Genomic DNA, 20,263 nt, shown 5'->3' on the forward strand with positions numbered 1-20,263 from the left:
AGAGGAAATAGGAGAAAATGTTCACATATATACATGTACCTTCTTTTTTTTTTTTTTTTTAGTTTATTTATTTTGAAAGAGAGCACGTGAGCAGAGGAGGGACAGAGAGAGAGAGAGAGAGAGAGAGAGAATCCCAAGCAGGCTTCGTGCTGTTGGCATAGTGTTGGATGTGGGACTTGATCTCATGAACGGTGAGATCATGACCTGAGCCAAAATCAAGAGTCGGACACTTAACCCACTGAGCCACCCAGGTGCCCCCGTATATACATGTATCTAATAGAAGATTCGAACCCAGAACAGATTTAAAAAATCCTCCTACAAACCCGTGCTTCCTCCTGCTCTCCCAAGGATGAGACCACTAATGACGCCTCCGGAAACGGAGAGAAGCCACATTTGTCCTAATCCTGTCTGGCTCCCATTCCTGCTACCTCCTTCCCTTGTTCACCTAAAACCGTTGACTTCTTTGACCTGAGGAAGCCCCTTTCTTTGGGCCTCTTTTCCAAAACCACGTGAGCAAACCATGTACCCGACGCCAGGTGACAAGGTGCACTCCAGTCAAACTCATGTGAGAAGATTCATCTCTCACCTGACTGGCGAAGAAAGGTGTTCCAGTTAAAGGCAGAGTTTGGTCCTGTCACAATTCCTGGGAAAGAGAAAGAAAGTCCATGATGATGAGAAGTAACCAGCTATTTTGTGCTGATGTTTACATAATGGTCTCACGCGTGGTTCTTACAAAGAACTCAACGTTCTGAGTGCTTCGTGAACACCTGTTCATCCCTCCAGCATGGGAGCCCACGGGTCCCCAACTAGAAAAGGTGCACCCCCTCAACCTCACCATCTGTTACTGGGCGGGACAGTCGCCAGGTCATGGAAAACGCGAGTCCCTAAAAAACGCATGCAAGATACGGGCCTCTAAAACACAGCACCCCCGTAGCAATTACCTCTTAATCTAAAATTCCTGATCTCAACCCTCTCCAAATCACACATCCTGTTACCTGTGTCATCGCCTCGGATGGATTTAAGTTTAACATTCTCTGAGTTGCACATCATAAGATGTAGAAAATTCAGAGGCAACGCTTAACGGCTTATCTTGGTAACGGGGAAAATCTGACATTTTATGAAACGTAAGTTAAGTCATGTAACCCTGTCTGCAATGTACCTGTGAGACTGTCATCTGCCCTGAGCTATGCAGATTTAGTCAGTTTTGTCCTACTTAATGAGCATGCACGCATGCCTGCCCTGGGCACAGGCGCCCAGGCACTCCTGGAAACCCTTAAAGCCTCGCCAGGCAGACTGACCCCTCCGGTTTATCCGGCTGGAAACTAAGGTTCACGGAGGTTCAAACGGTGTTCACAGCGACTCAGGGCGTAGGGGGTAGAGGCTGCGTCCAAACCCATGTGTGCTTCAAGGCCGTGTTTTCGTGGTACGCCCATGTGCTCCCCGGCTATAAATCAGGCCACGACGGAGGAACAGGGAGGTGTTAGCCCCGCACCTGCCCTGACACTCACACGCCTTCTGTACATACTGAGTCACAGCATCTCTTTTTAAAGTGGGAGTTCCAAGAAAGGGTTTATTTGATAAGTGATTCTTCTGCTACAAATATCACGGAACCCCCTAGAGGATTTATACCGTGCGGCTGAGGTGGGATTGGGGGGCCCCGGGCCCCTCTGGGGCTCAGCACCTTGGAAAACTCCTCACGAAACTAGAACTCATGGCCTTGGCCGCAACACCTGTGCTGACCTAAGCTTGCAGCTACGCGTTCTTTGGAACGGCTTCTTTCTGTGATTTCTGTTGTGTAAACAATAATACGGCGCTTTCAGGCGCCTGGGTGGCTCTGTGGGTTGAGCGTCTGACTCTTGATTTCGGCTCGCGTCACGATCTCACGGTATACGAGTTCGAGCCCCGTGTCGGGCTCTGTGCTGACAGTGCGGAGCCTGCTTGGGATCCTCTCCCTCTGCCCCTCTCCTGCTCTCTCTCTCTCTCTCTCTCAAAATAAATAAATAAACATTAGAAAAAAATAAGACAGTGGTTTCCTCACTGTGTTTAGGAGATGCTGAGAGCTTCCTGAAAGGCTGGGATTGGGTGAGGGCAGGAAGCGGGGGGTGCACTTCCCCTCATCCCAACTAAAAGAGACATACTCAGGTCTCCTGTTGTAAACACGCCATCAAGAGAGCGCACCGTGCTTCTGCTGGTGGAAAGTGTTAACTGAACTGCATTTTAAATGACCCTTTTATAATGCTCTCATGTCTGTCCTTCATCTTCGTGTAAGGAAATACCAAGCATACCCATTCTACTAATCATTATTAGGTAAGTCTAAGACACTGTATTCATCCACAAACACTTCAGGGCAGGTCTCTGAATGGACTCATGTTTTAAAAATACGTACATTTTAAAATTCTTACCTTGACTCTGGACATAGATCTTTCCCCTAGCATGCGGCTTTTGAAAAGAGAGGAGAGAGAAAACAGAGTAAACCGGATAGCCCGTTACAAATGTCTTTTAGAAGTAAAAGGAAGGCCATTAAAAAAATCGCCTTGGAAACATCACAAAGGATCATCCACACAGATGCTCACAGACTAGTTACTTTCTAAAAGCGGACTACCTTCTGCCTTTAATGGGGTTAGCCCATTAAAACACAGCATCTTTAAGGTCAGAAGCACAAAGAAAGAGGTCCCTTAAATTAGGCGCAGTGCGTTATCACAATTTTCCAGTTACGACGTTAGTAGAAAAGTTACTGAAGGTCAGACACAGAACAAGCCAGTGGCAGAGCCCGTGTGGTGTCTGTCTACCTTGTGCCCTAGTGGTTTGGGGACACATATCCTTGAATGGAAGCAATACACTCCCCAACCCCCACCTGTGGAGAAGATAAGAGAAGGGGAGGAAAGGGAGAGAAGGGGGGAAGGGAGGGTCGTGAGGGGAGGGGAGAAGCACATCCAGTATGTTGAGAAACAGGAAAACAGGCACGGTGGGGGGGGGGGGGCAGATTCTTCAAGGCGAGGGAAGGACTGGTCTCCAGGACCCTGTAAGGACCCTCCCCGAGTGCCTCTCTGACTTGGACCAGGCGGCACTTTGCGTGACGGAGCACGTTTGTACCAAGATATAAACTTACTACTCCTGGCGGTGTTTTCTGGTGGACCTTCAGAAAACTACTAGAGAGAAAAAGAATCCATTTCTTAAACTCATTTTGGATCGGTGGCTTAAATACTTTTAAAATCGAGTTTCGACACAAAGCGTGGAAGGCTGTGGGGTCACATAGGCGCCAATGGCTGTTTAGAACGTGATGGGAAGGTAAGGTCTTTACCGGTTTGTCATGAGACCTACGCATCCCAGCGGGGCACGAGGGGACCAGCCCAGCTCAGGAATGGTGTTCCCCCTGCCTGCATGTGTGTGGATGGGTGCCGTCACCCCCAGGTGACGTGGAGCCCATGCTGGTGCACGTGGGTGCAGACCCGCTTCCACCCACACCCTCAATCAGTTCTAGGTTTGGAAAACTAGCCGACGCCGAAGCGGTCCCACCAAGGAGACCAGTGGACAGGGAGAAGGGGGTGACCCTGCCTTCCACCCGGTGGATGGGAAGAGGGTGGGAGGCACAGCATCCCGCCGTCTCCAGGGAGCTGAATGCAACTCGGTACACAGACAGGAGACTTGGTGCTCTTTGCTTTGGTCCTGAGTGTTATGTTTTCTATCGAATCCTTAGAAGCACCCAAGACCTCAAAAGCCTGGACCATCCTCAATTCTCCATAAAGCAGGGAGGAACACCCTTTTTTTTTTTAATTTTTTTTTTTTAACATTTATTTATTTTTGAGACAGGGAGAGACAGCATGAACGGGGGAGGGTCAGAGAGAGAGGGAGACACAGAATCTGAAACAGGCTGCAGGCTCTGAGCTGTCAGCACAGAGTCTGATGCGGGGCTTGAACTCACGGACTGCGAGATCATGACCTGAGCCAAAGTCAGATGCTTAACTGACTGAGCCACCCAGGCGCCCCGAACACCCCTTTTAAAAAGCCCCTAAGCAGCGCCTGGGCGGCTCAGTCAGTTGAGTGTCCGGCTTCGGCTCAGGTCTTGATCTCACGGTTCGTGAGTTCGAGCCCCGCATCGGGCTCTGTGCTGACAGCTCGGAGCCTGGAGCCTGCTTCGGATTCTGTGTCTCCCTCTCTCTCTTTCTCCCCCTGCCCCTGACTCACACTCTGTCTCTCTCTGCCCCCCTCAAAAAATAAACATTAAAAAAAGTTTTTAAATAAAATAAAATAAAATGCCCTTAAAATAATAAACCATTAAAAAAAGTTTAAAAAATTCTCCTCCCTACCAGTTAAAAAAAAAAAAAGTTAACTTTAATGGAAAAAAATGGCTACTAGCAACAATTTGAAATTAGAAATAGAAGTTCCGAGCCCTAAAATACTCCTTTTGTGTAATTATAATTTCACTGGAAGGCTGGAGAGACTTTTACTGGAGTATGGAGTTGCCTATGGGTGCCTTCGGCCAGCCCCAAGTCTAAAACCTTGGCTCGGAAAGCGAGGCTAACACACTGGCAAAAACAGACCAGCCTGGCATTTGAACATTAACGTGAACACCAGCGTTTGACAAAAACAGATTCAATATAATTCTACATAGATTTGATTAATTGAGGGAAGGCAAAATAGGGTTTTTGCCTTGCCGCTGTTTTCATTGGAAATACACTCCATCTACTGTAGAAATGCATAAGCCCAAAATGCTGCCTTCAAGAAAATTCCATCTGACACAAACAAAAATTAATTAAACTGGTATCCAAACTCCATAAGCAGAATGAATGGATTCTGTGTGGAAACTTCTGGATCTATCTGCTGGTCTTGGCATATATCTGAGCATTATTTCCCCTAAATCTACTAGACCATGAGAAAATAAGTATCAAGTCCTATATAGATGTTTAAAACATGTTATGAATGGTATTTTAAGATCTCATCCTAGCAAATCGAGAAAATGCAGTTACTATATATATATATATATATATATATATATATATATAAAATCTGGACCTGGGTTATTTTTAATCTCTGTAATAAAAGAAATCTGGCAAAAGCCAACTGGCTTATATTGATTTTGAAAAACATTATCTATATTAAAATGCTCTAAGTACAAATTAGCTTTCTTTTCTCAGTATTTATTATTGTTTCTCTTGCCTTGAAGTAACACAAGAGTCAAAATCCTTGTATATCACTTCCCTTGCAAGATTAGCTCATCGATGCAGGAAATGAAAAAGAAGACTGTGTGTGAACGTGTGTGCATGTAGGGGGTGGGGAAGTGTCTATGAGAAACCATTACTGAATTTGGCCCATTACTAGGTATAAAAAGCCAGTGTCCCGTCGGATAGGTACTTACAAATACACCTGACTTTCTAGCAGGTCCAAACGGTAACTGATGCCTTTTTATAATGGAGTAACAGGCAGCGACAACAAACCCCCTGTTTTTTGATTTACATAACCTTCTGAAATCAAGCTCTCTGCAAGTAGAAACCACAGCAAGGATTATTTTTGAAATATACGCACAGGCTCTGTGACGAAATACTGATTTTTACTTTGAAATTACAACGTGACTTTTGACGATGGCTTCGTTAAAAGTGCTTTTCAGAGAGTTACAAAACTCATGGCTCATAAGTGGAAAGCTTCAAAGTGTACCTATGTTAAAAAAAAATAAAAACAAAAACGCATAGGACTTGGGCTCTTTTCAGGGAACGTGGTTCTCTTCCTTTCTCCCTACGCTTTCCCTTGGAAATCAGTTTTTAAGCAAGGAAAGAAGATAGATGGGGCACAGCCTTTTCACTGAGCTCTTGCAACTGAACCAGACAAAGAGAGATTTTTCAAGAAAAGAAAGGATTCATGAATGGGGTGAGGAGTATCTCTGAATGAAGACTGGATCGGGATCCAGTCCCATGGGATCCAAAGCTAACTGGCAGCACAGGAAATAGAAACGCCAACAGGAAAACCTGAAGGAAGACGTCCTAAACAACAACAACAACAACAACAACAACAACAACAACAACAGTTAAATCTATGGAGTAAATAGATTTACTGGGAACCCTTGATGTGATTCAAAAGCTTCCCCGACCTTTCTGTTCCTTGGTGATTTGAGGAATTCTCAGCACTTCTGATCATTCCAGATGTCTGAGCCCCAGGTCATGATCCTGTAAAAGGTGCCGGGTGGGGCGGTCTCCGCTCTGGAACTGATGACTTTTGCATTCTTTGAGTTACATTAAAACTTTCCAATTCCCAGGGATCTCATTTGGGGAAGAAAAATGCAAAGACCATTTGCATTTCTATCGAGAAATCTCTGAGGAAAGCCAATCTTAATGGAAGTTATTAAAAACGATTAGCTTCCTAGGGTGTGATCAGTCCCTGGAGTTTCTGTTACAGGGTATTTGCAGGGAGGGCCACATACAAGTAGGGAGGGCGTCTAAGGATGAAACTGACGAGGGGAATGATTCTGAGTTTCCATGACAGTAGGAACCATAACAAAAGCTGTGGTCTGCATGGCTCCTGCGGCTGCCGGTGTGATTTTCAGAGATAATCAGGTACAGAGCAGTGGACCATGCGGGAAGATAGGGGAGAAAGCGTTCACAGGACAACATGCATTCAGTACGTAGGTCAGCAATTAGTTCACACGCGGCTCGTTCAGACGGGTGGGCACGAGGGAGCACCTCCATTGGCTTAGTGAGCTCACCTGTCCTGCCAGCTGCACAGGTGACAGCCCACGAAATCTGTCTTGCTTTCTGCATTGCAATTTCCAAAAGAATTTTGATGAGTACACGCACACACTGAAAGTAAAAGAACACTCTACGTATTGCCTATACCTAAACTGCTTCGAGAAAGTTATTTTTCTTCAATGAGTGCCGAGGCGAGCCACAGAACGGTAAGCCCCAGCAGGCAGTGACGCACAGTCTCCAAACTAAAAAAAACAAAAAACTCCAAAATGTCAAGACACCAGAAGGCTTAGCTCAGTGCTAACCTCGGCAGAGAGTCACATGGGCCATTTTGGTTATCATTGTGCTTTTTCGAATTCAATAACCACTTCAAGCAATATTTATTCAAACTCAAGATGTTTACAAAACAGCTTATAAATATTTGAATTCGGAGAAAGTCCTTTCAGCAGAGAACTTCTTAGAGAAAGTGGGTCAAGAGTGCAGTTGAATTTTCTGTAAGCCTGTAGGGTTTTGGACCCAACGGAGACATATTAAACCCACGATCACTGCTTCCGTGGAGAGAAAAAACTTCCATTAAGATGTATACCTAATTTTCCTTCCTTCCTTCCTTCCTTCCATCCTTCCTTCCTTCCTTCCTTCCTTCCTTCCTCTTTCTTTCTTTCTTTCTTTCTTTCTTTCTTTCTTTCTTTCTTCCTGTGAAATAGTCACACTTTCTGGTGAAAGTCTGGTGAATTTACAGAAAGCATCCTTCACTTTTAACCCAAATTTGCATGCTGAAATGTGTATTACATACAGTAATGAGAAACCAACATTCTGTATAGATTAGCTTTACGTTTCCATAAGGCACACATCAAAGTTAGAGATGGGTAGTGAATCAAATTCCTAAAAATGCCACATCAAGGTTATAATTTCACAAACCAACAGAGCAGCGTTTTCCCAAAACACAACCGGCGTTGAACTCGTGTGATAAATATTAACGACACAGCGTGCAGACCCAGTAAAGAGCCGGCTGGGAGTGTGCCCTTCACAAAGTAGGCACGTTGTCACGTTAAGGGTGATTTAAACAACACTAAAAAATAATAACGATGAGCCCAAACAAAGGCATTTCCAATTAAAAGAGATAAAATAAAACCATCTTTATTGAAATCCAATCCAACTAATCTGTGTAGTCAGCCAGAGATAGATAGGGGACCATAAACAGCCTCCAAAGTAGTACCCTGGCTTTCCCAGAGGGCGGAAAGGGACCTGGGGCTGGCAAAATACACCCGTTCTGGATACATTTCCGTTAAGATATCTCCCACTCCCCAATGCTGTGCGAGAGTGTGTCTTCGCAATCTTGAAAAAGTTCATCCCCCACTTGTATGTACAGGGCTGGGCTGACCAACCAGCCACCAGACACGGGAGACCAGGGCACCCTTGAACAAGGGCTGCTCTGAACGGAGATGTGCCCTAAGTGTATAAGGCGCGATGAGGTTTGAAGACAGTACAAAAACAAACCAGGAAAAAAGTGAACTATCCCATTCGTCATTTTTATATTGATGACATGCTGAAATAATAAGATTTTGGAGCTAGACGATGTACAATAAAGAACTTGGCCTTTGCACGTGACCTCTGGGAGATAATCTACATGATGCATGATAGGAGTGTCTTTGTTTAGGGCAGGGCCAGTCACAACCAATGGGCTTGGGGTGGGGGCCGGCCATGCCACAAAGACCAACCGGGTCACTTAGGGTGGGAACTTGGAGTCAAGTGGCATCTGTCCCCTTCCAACACTGGATTCCTGCACATGAGCTGTCAACCACCCAAACCTACAGAATGAAGCTCCAATAAAAATGTTGGACCCTCAACTTGGGTAGCTCCCTGGGTGGCCAATGCTCCATGCACATTGTCTCAGGTCAATGACCAGGGGGTGGAATGATTGGACTCCACGGGGAAGAAGGCAACGGCACCTTGGCCCTACACGGCTCTTTGTTTGGGCCGATTTGAGCCTGATAAAGAGCAACCACAAGAATAAACCACAACCACGAGTAGAATAACGGTCAGTGAGTTCTGCGCAATCAGACGCAAATGCCACACATCTTTCTAATCTGAGATTATCGGAATTTGATTCCGGTTTCATAATAATTAGGTAGGATGCAGTAAACAACAACCCGAGTCAAGCCTGCTCCCGAAACGAAGGGACACAAAATTAAAAACAAAAGCTGGCAATTCAGTAATGAAGAGTCAAACGTAATTACTCAAAAACCGTATCTCTGTTCAGAAGACCTAAGTAAAAAATCATCTGTCTACAAAAACCCATCTAAAATAATTATACAAACGCAGCTGAATAATGAAGCTTTACATTATTTATAGGTCTTTTTTTTTTTATCTGTAAAAACTGATCAGATGAAGTATTGAGTGGAACTTTACTGAAAAATCATCCACCAAAAATAGCACAAAACACTGTATTAAAAACACAGGCTCATGTTCGAATTTAATAACTAACCCCCACCACTTTAAACTCTAAAACGAGATGCCTCCTTTCTTTAGTATCAGCTTTTATTATACGGTCTCTTACGTCATCACCCCAGGCTGAACATTTGCTTCCTGTTTGGTTTAAAAAACAAAACAAAACAAAACAAAACAAGCTTTGTTATGCTACTTGCAAGAGCCTCTTCTGAAAACAAAGACCACTGACCTGGGATTACAGTCCCTCTGGTGTGGCCACCTCCGTTTGAGAACGCGAGTGGTCTCAGGTGAGCTCCCAGACATAAGCTGGCCCTTCTACGGGCACCTCTGGGGCATCGTCACCCCTACTGCCACACCCACCCAGACCGTGGCGGCTCTGTGCATTCGGTGCGGTCCTCACCACGTAGGAAACTGGACCCACGTAAGAATAACTGTCCCACACGTCAGTTATCACTGCGACACCGGCGACTCCCGGCTCTGTATCTCCAGCTGCGCCCTCTTCCCCGGGACAGCCTCACGCCGCGGCGACGCTCCGGATATTTACGACTGAGTCCCATATCTGTCTCAGATTCAGCGTGCCTGGGGCTCCCATTTCGTTCTCCTTCCTTTCCCCATCCAAACTCCTTCAGTCGAGCTCGTCCAGAATTTGTTGATAAAAATCTTAAATCACGTTAATATTCTCGAGTCCCGCTTTACTCCTTCCTTACATGCTTCCCACACAAAAATTTGTCCAGAACGTGGTACGTAGGTTTAAAAAAAAAATCACTATCAAAGTGCATCTGTAGGTAAAATGGCATATATTTGCGGGTGAAGTGGCGTGATTTGTTTTAATATTCCAGAAAATAAGTGTGTGCGTGTGTGTGCATGCACGTGTGTGAGAGCGTTTGCGTGTGTGAGAGTGTGTGTGACTGTGCATGTGCGCGTGTGTGTATGTATGTGTGCAGGCACATGCATGTGTGTGTGAGTGTGTGTGTGAGCAGGAAGAATGACGGTAGATTAAGTAAGCACTGACGGGTGTAAGCAGGTGGCAGGTAGTGGGAGTTCACTCTTCCATTCCTGCTGCTTTTGCTTGTGTGTGGAAATCTCTACATTAAGAAGTTCTCAAGAAGGGTCCTTCCTTGGTAAATCCAATTCAACAAGCGTGTACTGAACACGAGGAGGTGTGACCCCTCTGGGGACGCACCAGCGAGATCCATACTTTGTCCCTGTCCTCAGGGAGCTCACAACCACATAGGACGAAGGAGAGGACCGGTGCTAAGTGCATCCTTCCTTGTGTGCGTGTCCTTGAAGCCCCTCCCATTATGAGGCAGACTCTATCTCCACTCCTTGACTTGCTTTGGCCAAACATTAGGCAAGCATCAGGTTGAAAGCTTTCACACCGGTGCCTGCTCTCTCCTGCTGCGGAGCCTCATGGGGGACAGCAGACCAGGGGGGGAGAGGCCTCAGTTGTCCCCACCATCCTAGCGAAGGCCCCAGCCGTGTTAGCAAGGTGGCCACCCCAGACTACCCGGCCTGGCTGAGCTGACCCAGGCAATGCAAAGAATAAATTACAAGTGTTTGATCTAAGGCGCTATGTTTGGTGTGGCTTGTTATGAGCACATCTATGCTTAGGGTCAACGGACAGAGGTGACATTGGACATTGGAGATGGAGAAGCTCGGGGGGCGGGGGGCGGGGAGGGCTACAGATTCACAGACCAGGAACATATGCTTCAACAGGTAGAAGCTTCCTTTCCTGTCTGGCTTAACAGAAGACAGGCGGGGTCCCAGATCTGCTGCTCCGTTGGACCTGTTTGAGGATGCTGTTTGGACTCAGGTATGTGAAGAAATGTGAAGAAATTCAGCATCTCCCTGAGAGGTGGCTGGAAAAGGGGGGGGCCGTTCAGATCACTGCAAGCATTATTCTCAGATGCTTGCACCAAAACTCAACCAATGGGAATGTCCTAAAGGAACCCGAAATCGTCTCATGCTCTGTTCCAGTAAAGTCCGTGGGTCCATCTTGCACTCTGGACGGCTACTTCACCTGTGCACAACTATGTCACACGCCACACCTCCGTCATCTGAAAAAGACCGGATTCCCTGAGCGGTGCAGATCTTCCGAATGCTGAGGCATTTCGTGACACAACATCGAAACAAAAATCTCACGTGTTAACACGACCAGGGAAGCTGTCGGCCGCGTGGTGGCTTTCCGAAATTCTGATTTTTTTTTTTTTTTTGCTCAACAGGGCAAATGTTATTGTGGACAACAGATAATGCCAGCCGTCTTGCTTACGGTGACTGGCTCGAGCCACTCGTTTGGAAGAAAAATGTCTGACAAATGCCCAAGCCTGTCTGCCAACCATTCAAGTATCTGGTTCCACTTGCGACTCAACCACACAAGCGCCTTCACGTCCAGATAAACACCATGCTTCACTCAGAAGGCAGCAGACAGCCTTAGGTACACTCCCTGTGTCATTACACAGGACATTAAAAAAACTTACATTCAAAGGTTGAGAGTTGATAAAATTAAACAATATTATTGGCTCAGCAAGGAAATCTTAAAGGGATTTCTTTTTTAAACTACAAGTGGGGGGCGCCTGGGTGGCGCAGTCGGTTAAGCGTCCGACTTCAGCCAGGTCACGATCTCGCGGCCCGTGAGTTCGAGCCCCACGTCGGGCTCTGGGCTGATGGCTCAGAGCCTGGAGCCTGTTTCCGATTCTGTGTCTCCCTCTCTCTCTGCCCCTCCCCCGTTCATGCTCTGTCTCTCTCTGTCCCAAAAATAAATAAACGTTGAAAAAAATAAATAAATAAACTACAAGTGGGTGGTGTGAAAAATCAACTATTACTGGCTCCCACTGGTGGCCTTCACCGGGACTAAAGCGGTCAGCGGTTTTTCTCAACACTGATTTCGCAATGGGGAGAAGGGTACACAGCGGCTTCCTGTTCTTACGCAAATAGGCTCCACTTTGTGGAGACCCTGAAAGAGTCCCAGGATCCCCCAGGGGGACAAGCATCACTTCAGAGGACCAGCACGCCATGAGGACACAGATGGCCAAACTGGTACAACGTGGAACTCAGGGCCAGGAAGCTCGTCGATCTTCCTTCTGAGATGTTCAATGTATTAAATTGAGCTGAAAAAGGCCACCTCCAGTTCCTGCCCGGGAAGCGTTTGATGTGAAGAAAGAAGGTGTGCGCGCCCCGGCTGTGGGGGTGAGCGCACCCACGTGCCCACAGAATCCAGAGCTTTTGGTGAGGGACCGGTCCTAGGGAAGACTGCATCTGCCCTTGTCCCGACGCGGCAGCATACGAGCACCAAATCTTACAGAAATCCCAGAAAGAAAGTGCCTAGCCTGTAAATACTCCCAACAGGAATAATGGGGACAAATGGTAAGGGCTTAAGTGCTGGGCACAGCGGGTGAGCTGGTGACCGAGGCTCCCTGCAGGTCCCCGCTCCCCGAGAGCAGAGCCTTGTGCTTGTGGCTCGGGAGGCAAAGTGGCCTCTGGGTTGGCTCCTTCCATTTCCAGCCTGCTCTGCCAGGCCTTTCTGTGACTCCCCGCTGAGAACTCAGACTGCCACCAGCTCATTCCCCTGCCCCTCCTCCCCCCAGCCATCGTGAGTAAAGAAGTCAATAAGGGAATTAACTTGCAGAGCTACAAAAAGTCCTCTACGCTTTAAAGCTCTTTGGATAAATGGTCCAACCTTGGAAATTACATCTACCGCCTAAAAGACTGTTGCTCTGCGTGCACCTGAGTTGGCTGCAACATTTGCAGCACAGCCTGTAAATCACCCAATCTGAGCGCACAAAAGGAAAACAGAAATGTAAAAAAAAAAAAAAAAAATCAGTGACGTCTTGAGAGTATCTACACAGGGGCGCCTGGGTGGCTCAGTTGGTTGAGCGTCCGACTTCGGCTCAGGTCACGATCTCGCGGTCCGTGAGTTCGAGTCCTGCGTCGGGCTCTGTGCTGACAGCTCGGAGCCTGGAGCCTCCTTCGGATTCTGTGTCTCCCTCTCTCTCTGCCCCTAACCCACTCACGTCCTATCTCTGTCTCTCTCAAAAATAAATAAACAAACAAACAAAAGAGCATCTACACAAATAAAAAACATTGATATACGGGAAACATAATACACTATTGTGGCCACAGTAAGCATTGTCCATGGGAACATCGTCAGTTCGAATCAAAGTGCCTTCAGCGCCCCCCCCCCCCAACCTCACCAGCACGGCCCAAATAACATCACAAAATAAATACATACCCACTGTGTTTGTGCCATTTCCTTCATTGACTCTGTGAAGGCGACGGCAAATCTAGTAAAAGTGAACAAAAATGAGGAAAACAATTAGGGCAGAATTCAATTAGCATGACCATGGAACAGCTCTTTGGGACCACTTGTCAGAGACAGCAAGGCGCTGAGTTTCAGGTGCTATCAATCTCTATCACGTGTGGTCAGAGGCCATCAGGTTTAATCTCCACGCACATCAAAACAAGTTGGGTGTGCAAGGAATAAACAAATGAAGCTCAGAATTTCAATTTGTTGTTGTTGTTGTTGTTCCTGCCATGCAAGGCCAGGGAAGCCGGGAAAAAGCCGGAAAGCCAGAAGCGGGAGACGAGCAAAAGATCCAAGGACAGGCCATCTAGCCCTGACTGCAGCACAGGAGGACGGTGCTAACGTCTTCAAAGTTTACTGAAGGCACGTGGTCACGGAATGTTCATGTCCACATTCACTGAGCAATGGTGTTTCCAAAACTAGGGCTGGGTACACACGGGATGAGCCAGGGGCATCTCAGGGGGGCCCCCTGAGTGAGAAATGGCTCAGGACTGGTGGGGCGTGTTGAAAGCATCCTCCAGGTGCTTTGCGCAAAGTGAATCCCCTCATTTGGCGAGCAGGACCGCCCCCCCCCACCTCCCGTGAGAGTATCGCTCCGCGCTGGACGCCCCCAGCCCTGCACTTGTGCCCGGCACCCGCACACTGGCAAAAACACCCGCGGACCGAACAAACCAACCAGCCAATGGAGGTGAGTCCTGCCGTCCATCCCAACAGGAAGAGGGGGGTCGGGCACCCTCGCCCAGGGGCTGTCCCCGCCCACCCCGCCCCGTGACCCCTTCTGCCGGGGCGCCCCATTCGCTCAGGACCTAGGCGTCAAGGGGGTCAAGGCGTCAAGGGGGCAACGACAGCCTTGGGAAGGTTTGCATCAGACAGAGGACACGTGCTGGGGCACCCTGGGTTCACACCCACCCACCTAGAAGATAACCACTAAGAGAGCTTCTGACCCCACGATCCTAAGAAAATAAATTTAAAATAACATTAATAAATAAATATTTATTTTATTCATTTATTTATTTTGAGGGGGGCAGACAGAGGGGGCAGAGAGAGAGAGGAGAGAGAGGGAGAGAATCCCAGAGAGAGAGAGAGAGAGAGAGAGAGAGTCCCAAACAGGCTCTATGCTCAGCATTGGAGCCTGACGTGGGGCTTGATCCCGTGACCCTGGGATCATGACCTGAGCCAAAATCAAGAGTCGGATGCTCAACCGACTGAGCCACCAGGTGACCCTAAAATAATGCATTTCTTACGAAAACGAGAAAACTACCGCTTTTCCCACTTTCGGACGAATATCGCCATTTCAAAACATACTCACGTTGACTCGTGATTTTGCTCGTGGAAAACATCTTTAGTAACACTGTAGCTCAAAGACCCTTCGAAATTATTGATGCTGAACTCTCTGACCCACCATCCCATGGGCTTTAACCCATCCCGTGCTACGTATTTCCTAGCGGCGAAACTATCTCGGAGGCAGTGTATCTCACGTAAGCTCTTTTGCTCATTTGCTTGGCAACGTTAGGTTTCTCTAAGGTGAGCCTGCATAATCCTTCACAAAACAATTTCCACAGGCCTCAAACCCCTTACTTAATTTAGTATTTACAAGTCCCAGATACTTACCACGTTATAATACGACCCAAATAGCGGATGCTGAAGTAATTTCAATGTTATACCAGAGAGGAAAAAGGTTCCAAACATTGGAAAAGTTCAAAAATAGACTTTATAAGAAAAATATAACTATTTCAAAAGTATTTGATTAAAAACAAAACTCATCATAAAGCTACACAAGTTCAATATTTTACAGAGAAGTACGCCGTGTGCTGTCCGACGGGGAATCTAGGATTCATCCGACTTCCCACGCACGGGCTTCAATCAATACCCCTCCCAGATGAAAATCAATGTGTTTTAATAACAACACAATGAATAATGCTAATGATAATACCACAAGATGAATTCATTCAATAATGTTTCTACCAAGCAGAATTATTTTCCTTCTGTAAGACCGTGCATAGCAAACTGCATGAATCAAAGGGTAATAGATTTTTAGGGCGTATGAACATCAAGAAAACCTATAGTGATAGATCACCTTTCAAGATAAACCCAAACTCTGTATACCTTTGTTTACTGTAACCCTCCTCTCTCTCTCCCTCCCTCTCTCTCCCTCTTTCCCTCCTTTCTCTCCCTCTCTTTCCCTCTTCCTCTCTCTCTCACTCTCCCTCTCTCTCCCTCTCTCCCTTTCCCTCCCTCTCTCTCCCCGTTTCCCTCCTTCTTTCTCTCCCCCTCTCTCCCTTTCCCTCACACACACAGGTGCACACACACACACGCACACAGTAAACTGTCTATTTGGACTTGGTTGTGTCCCCACATTCACGTCCAGGACGTTGTCAGGAGGAAGTGGGTCTGAAATGGACGAATACACCGCTGTAACCCCAGCTTTCAGGGGCAAGACTGACTCCCACCTTATAAACAGGGGAGGGGGCTGCCTTAGGCTGCACCGTGGACCCTGGAGTGCTGTCTTTAAAGGGACCGGGAATGCTCCGGTGACATAAAGCTTCAAAGAGTTCTGGATTCCCTGACCGCGACTTCCCAGCTGGGACAGGAGTAGAGACGGACCAGACATTTTGTGGTTGGCCATTTATTGGGGGCATGGGAGCAAACTAAATGTCCGTCGACAGACAAGTGGATAAAGAAACTGTAGGGGCGCCTGGGTGACTCAGTCGGTTGGGCCTCTGACTCTTGGTTTGGCTCAGGTCATGATCTCACGGTTCATGAGTTTGAGCCTCACGTCGGACTCTGTGCTGACAGTGCAGAGCCTGCTTGGGATCCTCTCTCTCTCCTCTCTGTCTGCCCTCCCTGCCTCTCTCTCTCTCAAAATAAACAAATAAACTGAAAATTTTTAAGTAGTATATGTTTCACCAAAAAAAAAAAAAATGTAGAGAGCGCAGACAGTGACCTATTATTCAGCCTTGAAAAAAGAGGAAATCCTGCCATCTTGTAACAACACGGATGAAGGACAATGTGCTCTGCGAAGCAAGCCAGGCACAAAGGACACACACTGCAGGGTCCCACTGACACGAGAGTCTAAAGGAGTCAAATGCAGACAAGCAGAGAGCAGGACAGTGGACGCCAGGGGCCGGGGGAGGGGGACACAGGAAGGTGTTCCTCAAAGGGCACCCCGCTGAGCAATCCCACCGGTGACCCCTGTCCCGGATGGCTTCACATAGCTCAGAAACCCACGCGGCTCAGAGCCCTGCTCAGAACACTCCAGACACCCCGCTTTGTGCGCCCGAGATCTGGGACCTGCGTGTGTTGTGCTACAGGACAGCAGGGCCCTGCCTTCCAGCCTGTTCTACGAAGCTTGGCCCAATATTAACCGTAGTTTATCCTCATGCCATGACTCGTTTACAGTGACTCTTCCTGGCAGAATTCAAACGTGCCAAGGGAAAGAAAGAAAAGAAAGCAATGAAACGCAGACACTGGCTTTATTATGTGAAGATGGAAACTTCCCAAACTACTGCCTCCTGAGTCTTTGGGTTTCGATGCACCAGGCCCCAAAGGGTTAACTCCCCCTCCCCACCTCCCCAGCTGTGAAGTTCTCATAGGCATTACCTGGCTTCTTCCAGGACTTTCCCCATCACTTCCTTCTTCTCTCCATGGTTAACATCTTCATTTAAATCGGTTCCACCGAAGATGATTCCAAAGGGAATCCCGTGACCTGCAAAATTATGACGGTTAGTGAGGCAGAGCGTGGCTTTGCCAACAGCCCTCGCCAGCCCACCCCGAGCAATGGAAACCCATTGGGGACCCAATGGGGACCATGCTTTGTTGTTTGTTTCGTTTTATCCAGCTCGCCTGAGGAACAGAATAGGTATCCCTATCGTAAACATGACACGGGGATTGGTCATGTCAGACCACGGGTGCCAGGACTATTTTAAATCAATTAGCGTTACATTTTAACAGGTGAAAACCAGTGCTGTGGCCCCCATCCATCAGAGCCGAGCTCATTGGAGACGGGCTCATCCGGCATCTGTGACGGAGAAGGAGCAGTCCACGTGCAGCCAGGCTGGGGATCAGAGTAGCAGGTGCCGTGCTAGCGAGGGCCCAGGGAAGACGTAGGGCGCCCCGGGGCCACCATGGCTTCAGGGAGCATGATGCAGGGCTGTTGTAGGAACCCGAGCCATCCGAGACCCTGCACATGTAAAGGAAAAAGGGGATCTGCCAGGGAGCAAGTCTGTTCGGAGTGAAGCACTCTGGGCTGCTGACAGGCTGAGTCAGGGGACGTTGGATGAGCTCAGACGTGTGAGGCATCGGGTGTGCACAGATCAAGCCACATGACGTGCTTAGCAGAAGCGACTCCCCAGAGGGACTTGCAGAGTCGGCCAAAAATTGCAGGAGACACTGGCCAGCAAACCACCAAACAGACCAGCTCTAACCGGAGTGTTCCTACTGGGATTTCTCAAACCAGCCATCCCGCCCGAGATTCAGTGTGCCGGTCACAGGGGACTCGCCTTCCCTCTTATTCGCCTGAGAATTCTTTCTGTCAGTGCAAATTAGCACATTCCGTCTTTTTTCCTCTCTGGCAAGGTGGCCGTTTCCCTGCAATCGGACGGCTAAGGATTCAGCCTCTAGATACTCAGCCCAAGAATCGCACCCACGGGCACCACGAGGTGGCTGGGGAAAGCAAAGACGGGAAGCAACTCAGATACATCAGTGAAGACCAGCCTTTAGCAAAAAAGAAAAAGAAGGAGAAGAAAAAAAGAAAAAAAGAGGGGCACCTGGGCGGCTCAGTCGGTTCGGTGTCCGACTTTGGCTCAGGTCACGATCTCGCGGTTCCTGAGTTCGAGCCCCGCGTCGGGCTCTGTGCTGACGGCTCGGAGCCTGGAGCCTGCTTCGGATTCTGTGCCTCCCTCTCTCTCTGCCCCTCCCCCACTCTCTGTTTCTCTCTCAAAAGTAAATAAACATTAAAAAAATTAAAAAGAAAAAGAAACAAGAGACGCATATGTTTTGTGTGTGTGTGTTTACACTGACACAAAAAGACTCAAAACAATATGTATATGTATATACATATATACACACACGTATACATATACATATATAAATACACATTTGTATATATGTATAAGTTCTGTGAAAGAATACACAAAATACTGGTTTCATTGCCTCTGGACAAGGGACCCACAAGGCCACAGATCTGGGATGGGACAGAAACTTACTTTTCACTCTAACATTTTACGTTGTCGGTGCTGTTTACCATGGACAGGTATGCCCTTTTCCAAAGCCACAGATAGTCATAGAGAACCACTCCCGGTAGAGATAAGTCACCGCGTGTCATGGGTGTGGACTTCTGGGGATGCCGAGACAGGGGAATGGGTTTAGCATGTGGGACGGACACTGATCTTTGGGGACGGGAGGCAGGTATGAGGTGGGAAGAATAATGGGCCCCAAAGATGTCCATTCCTAATTCCTGGATCCTAAGAATGTTTCGGGGGAGAGACAGGTTAAGCTATTTAGAATCGAGGGGGCCAGTCAGCTAACCCTAAAATGCGAGAGATTATCCTGGATTACCAAGGCAGGCCAGTGTAATCACGGGGGCCTTACAGGTGGAAGAGGTGGGCCAATGAGCTCCCAGGGCCGCCATGTGAGGAGGACCAGACTGGCCCTCACTGGCTCTCGGGATGGGAGTGCGTGTCCCTCCAGAAGGTGGAAAATAAGGAAACAGATTTGCCACCAAAGCCTCCAGAGAGAAACACAGCCCCCACCAACATCTTGATTTTAGCCCCATGAGATCCCTTTCAGCTCTGTGACCTGGCGAGCTGGAGAACCATATATGTGTGTTGTATTGTGCCCCTGGGCTTGTGGCGAATTGTGACAGTGCCGACAGGGGGCGAATATGGATGGCATCCCCCTAACAAAAACTGCCACTTTGGGAGGGGAAAGAAAATCGCAGAGGAAGTCTCGTTCCTTGAAATCTCCAAAGACAGAACAGTGGACACCTGAAAGATATTACACCGAGTCATCACAGAAGCTGCTCCAAAGTTATGAGAACGTTCCGGAATGAAAATGATCAGCCCCGCTAGCTAGTTAATTAAGCCAACTGGCAAGCGCTCACATATATCAAACCTAATTTAGTAGGAAAAACATCAGACTTTAACACCAGACCACCCTGGCTCAGAATCCAAGTTCTCCACTTGGAAAACGCGTAACTGAGTGAGTCACCGAGTTTTTCTGAACCTCAGCCATCTCGTCTGTGAAATGGAGGTCACAATTGGCTGACGTACGCGGGAGATTAAATGGCTCCCTGCAGAAGCCGTACAGCATGGACTCCATGTGATACAGTATCAGTGTGCTTTACGCTGAAGAAGGTTCGAAATACATAAATCCGGAAGCTGTCTGAATTAAGTCAGCACCTGGGAGAACGGAATGTGGGATATTTCATTTACTTTTCTTTTTCTCAACACTCGTTCTACAGTGAAGAAAACAAAGCAATGCACCCAAAATTCTAGAAGTCCTCTGCTATAGCATGATGTGTATAAATGTCTGCAAACTCCTACTGACCCTTCAAAACCTCCCTCAGCCATGCCCTTCTCGCTAAAGTCTTCTCCAAGTTCCTCAGAAGTCACCCACCCCACTTGGATGCCAGGCCATGTATCGTAAGGCTTTGGGATTGATTTGTAGGTTGGAAAATCCTGGAGAACAGGAATGGTGGCTTATTAGTTTTGTACCCCTTGCTCCTAATACGATACCTGCTAAAAGTTCAATCTTCCAACAGCACTTGTGGAAATGAGCTGAGCCTGAGAACTGGCATACAAACTATTTCCAAGTGCATTTACTCAGAGCCACCCAAGTGGCT

At 47.6% G+C, this 20,263-nt stretch overlaps 1 protein-coding gene across 6 annotated transcripts in view; it reads right to left on the reverse strand.

The window, feature by feature from the left end:
• Positions 1 to 20,263, reverse strand: part of GLT1D1 (glycosyltransferase 1 domain containing 1) — a 93,022-nt gene that overhangs the window by 42,585 nt on the left and 30,174 nt on the right. For all 6 annotated transcript variants that reach the window (XM_045459613.1, XM_045459615.1, XM_045459611.1 and 3 more), the window contains 4 exons: positions 17,023 to 17,128; positions 13,351 to 13,402; positions 2,403 to 2,439; positions 587 to 643 (listed from right to left, as the gene is read on the reverse strand). In XM_045459613.1, coding sequence (XP_045315569.1) covers positions 587 to 643; positions 2,403 to 2,439; positions 13,351 to 13,402; positions 17,023 to 17,128 — 252 coding nt within the window. The remainder of the gene's footprint in view (positions 1 to 586; positions 644 to 2,402; positions 2,440 to 13,350; positions 13,403 to 17,022; positions 17,129 to 20,263) is intronic.

This window comes from Leopardus geoffroyi, chromosome D3 (genome assembly GCF_018350155.1).
Source record: "Leopardus geoffroyi isolate Oge1 chromosome D3, O.geoffroyi_Oge1_pat1.0, whole genome shotgun sequence".
Taxonomy (NCBI): Eukaryota; Metazoa; Chordata; class Mammalia; order Carnivora; family Felidae; genus Leopardus; species Leopardus geoffroyi.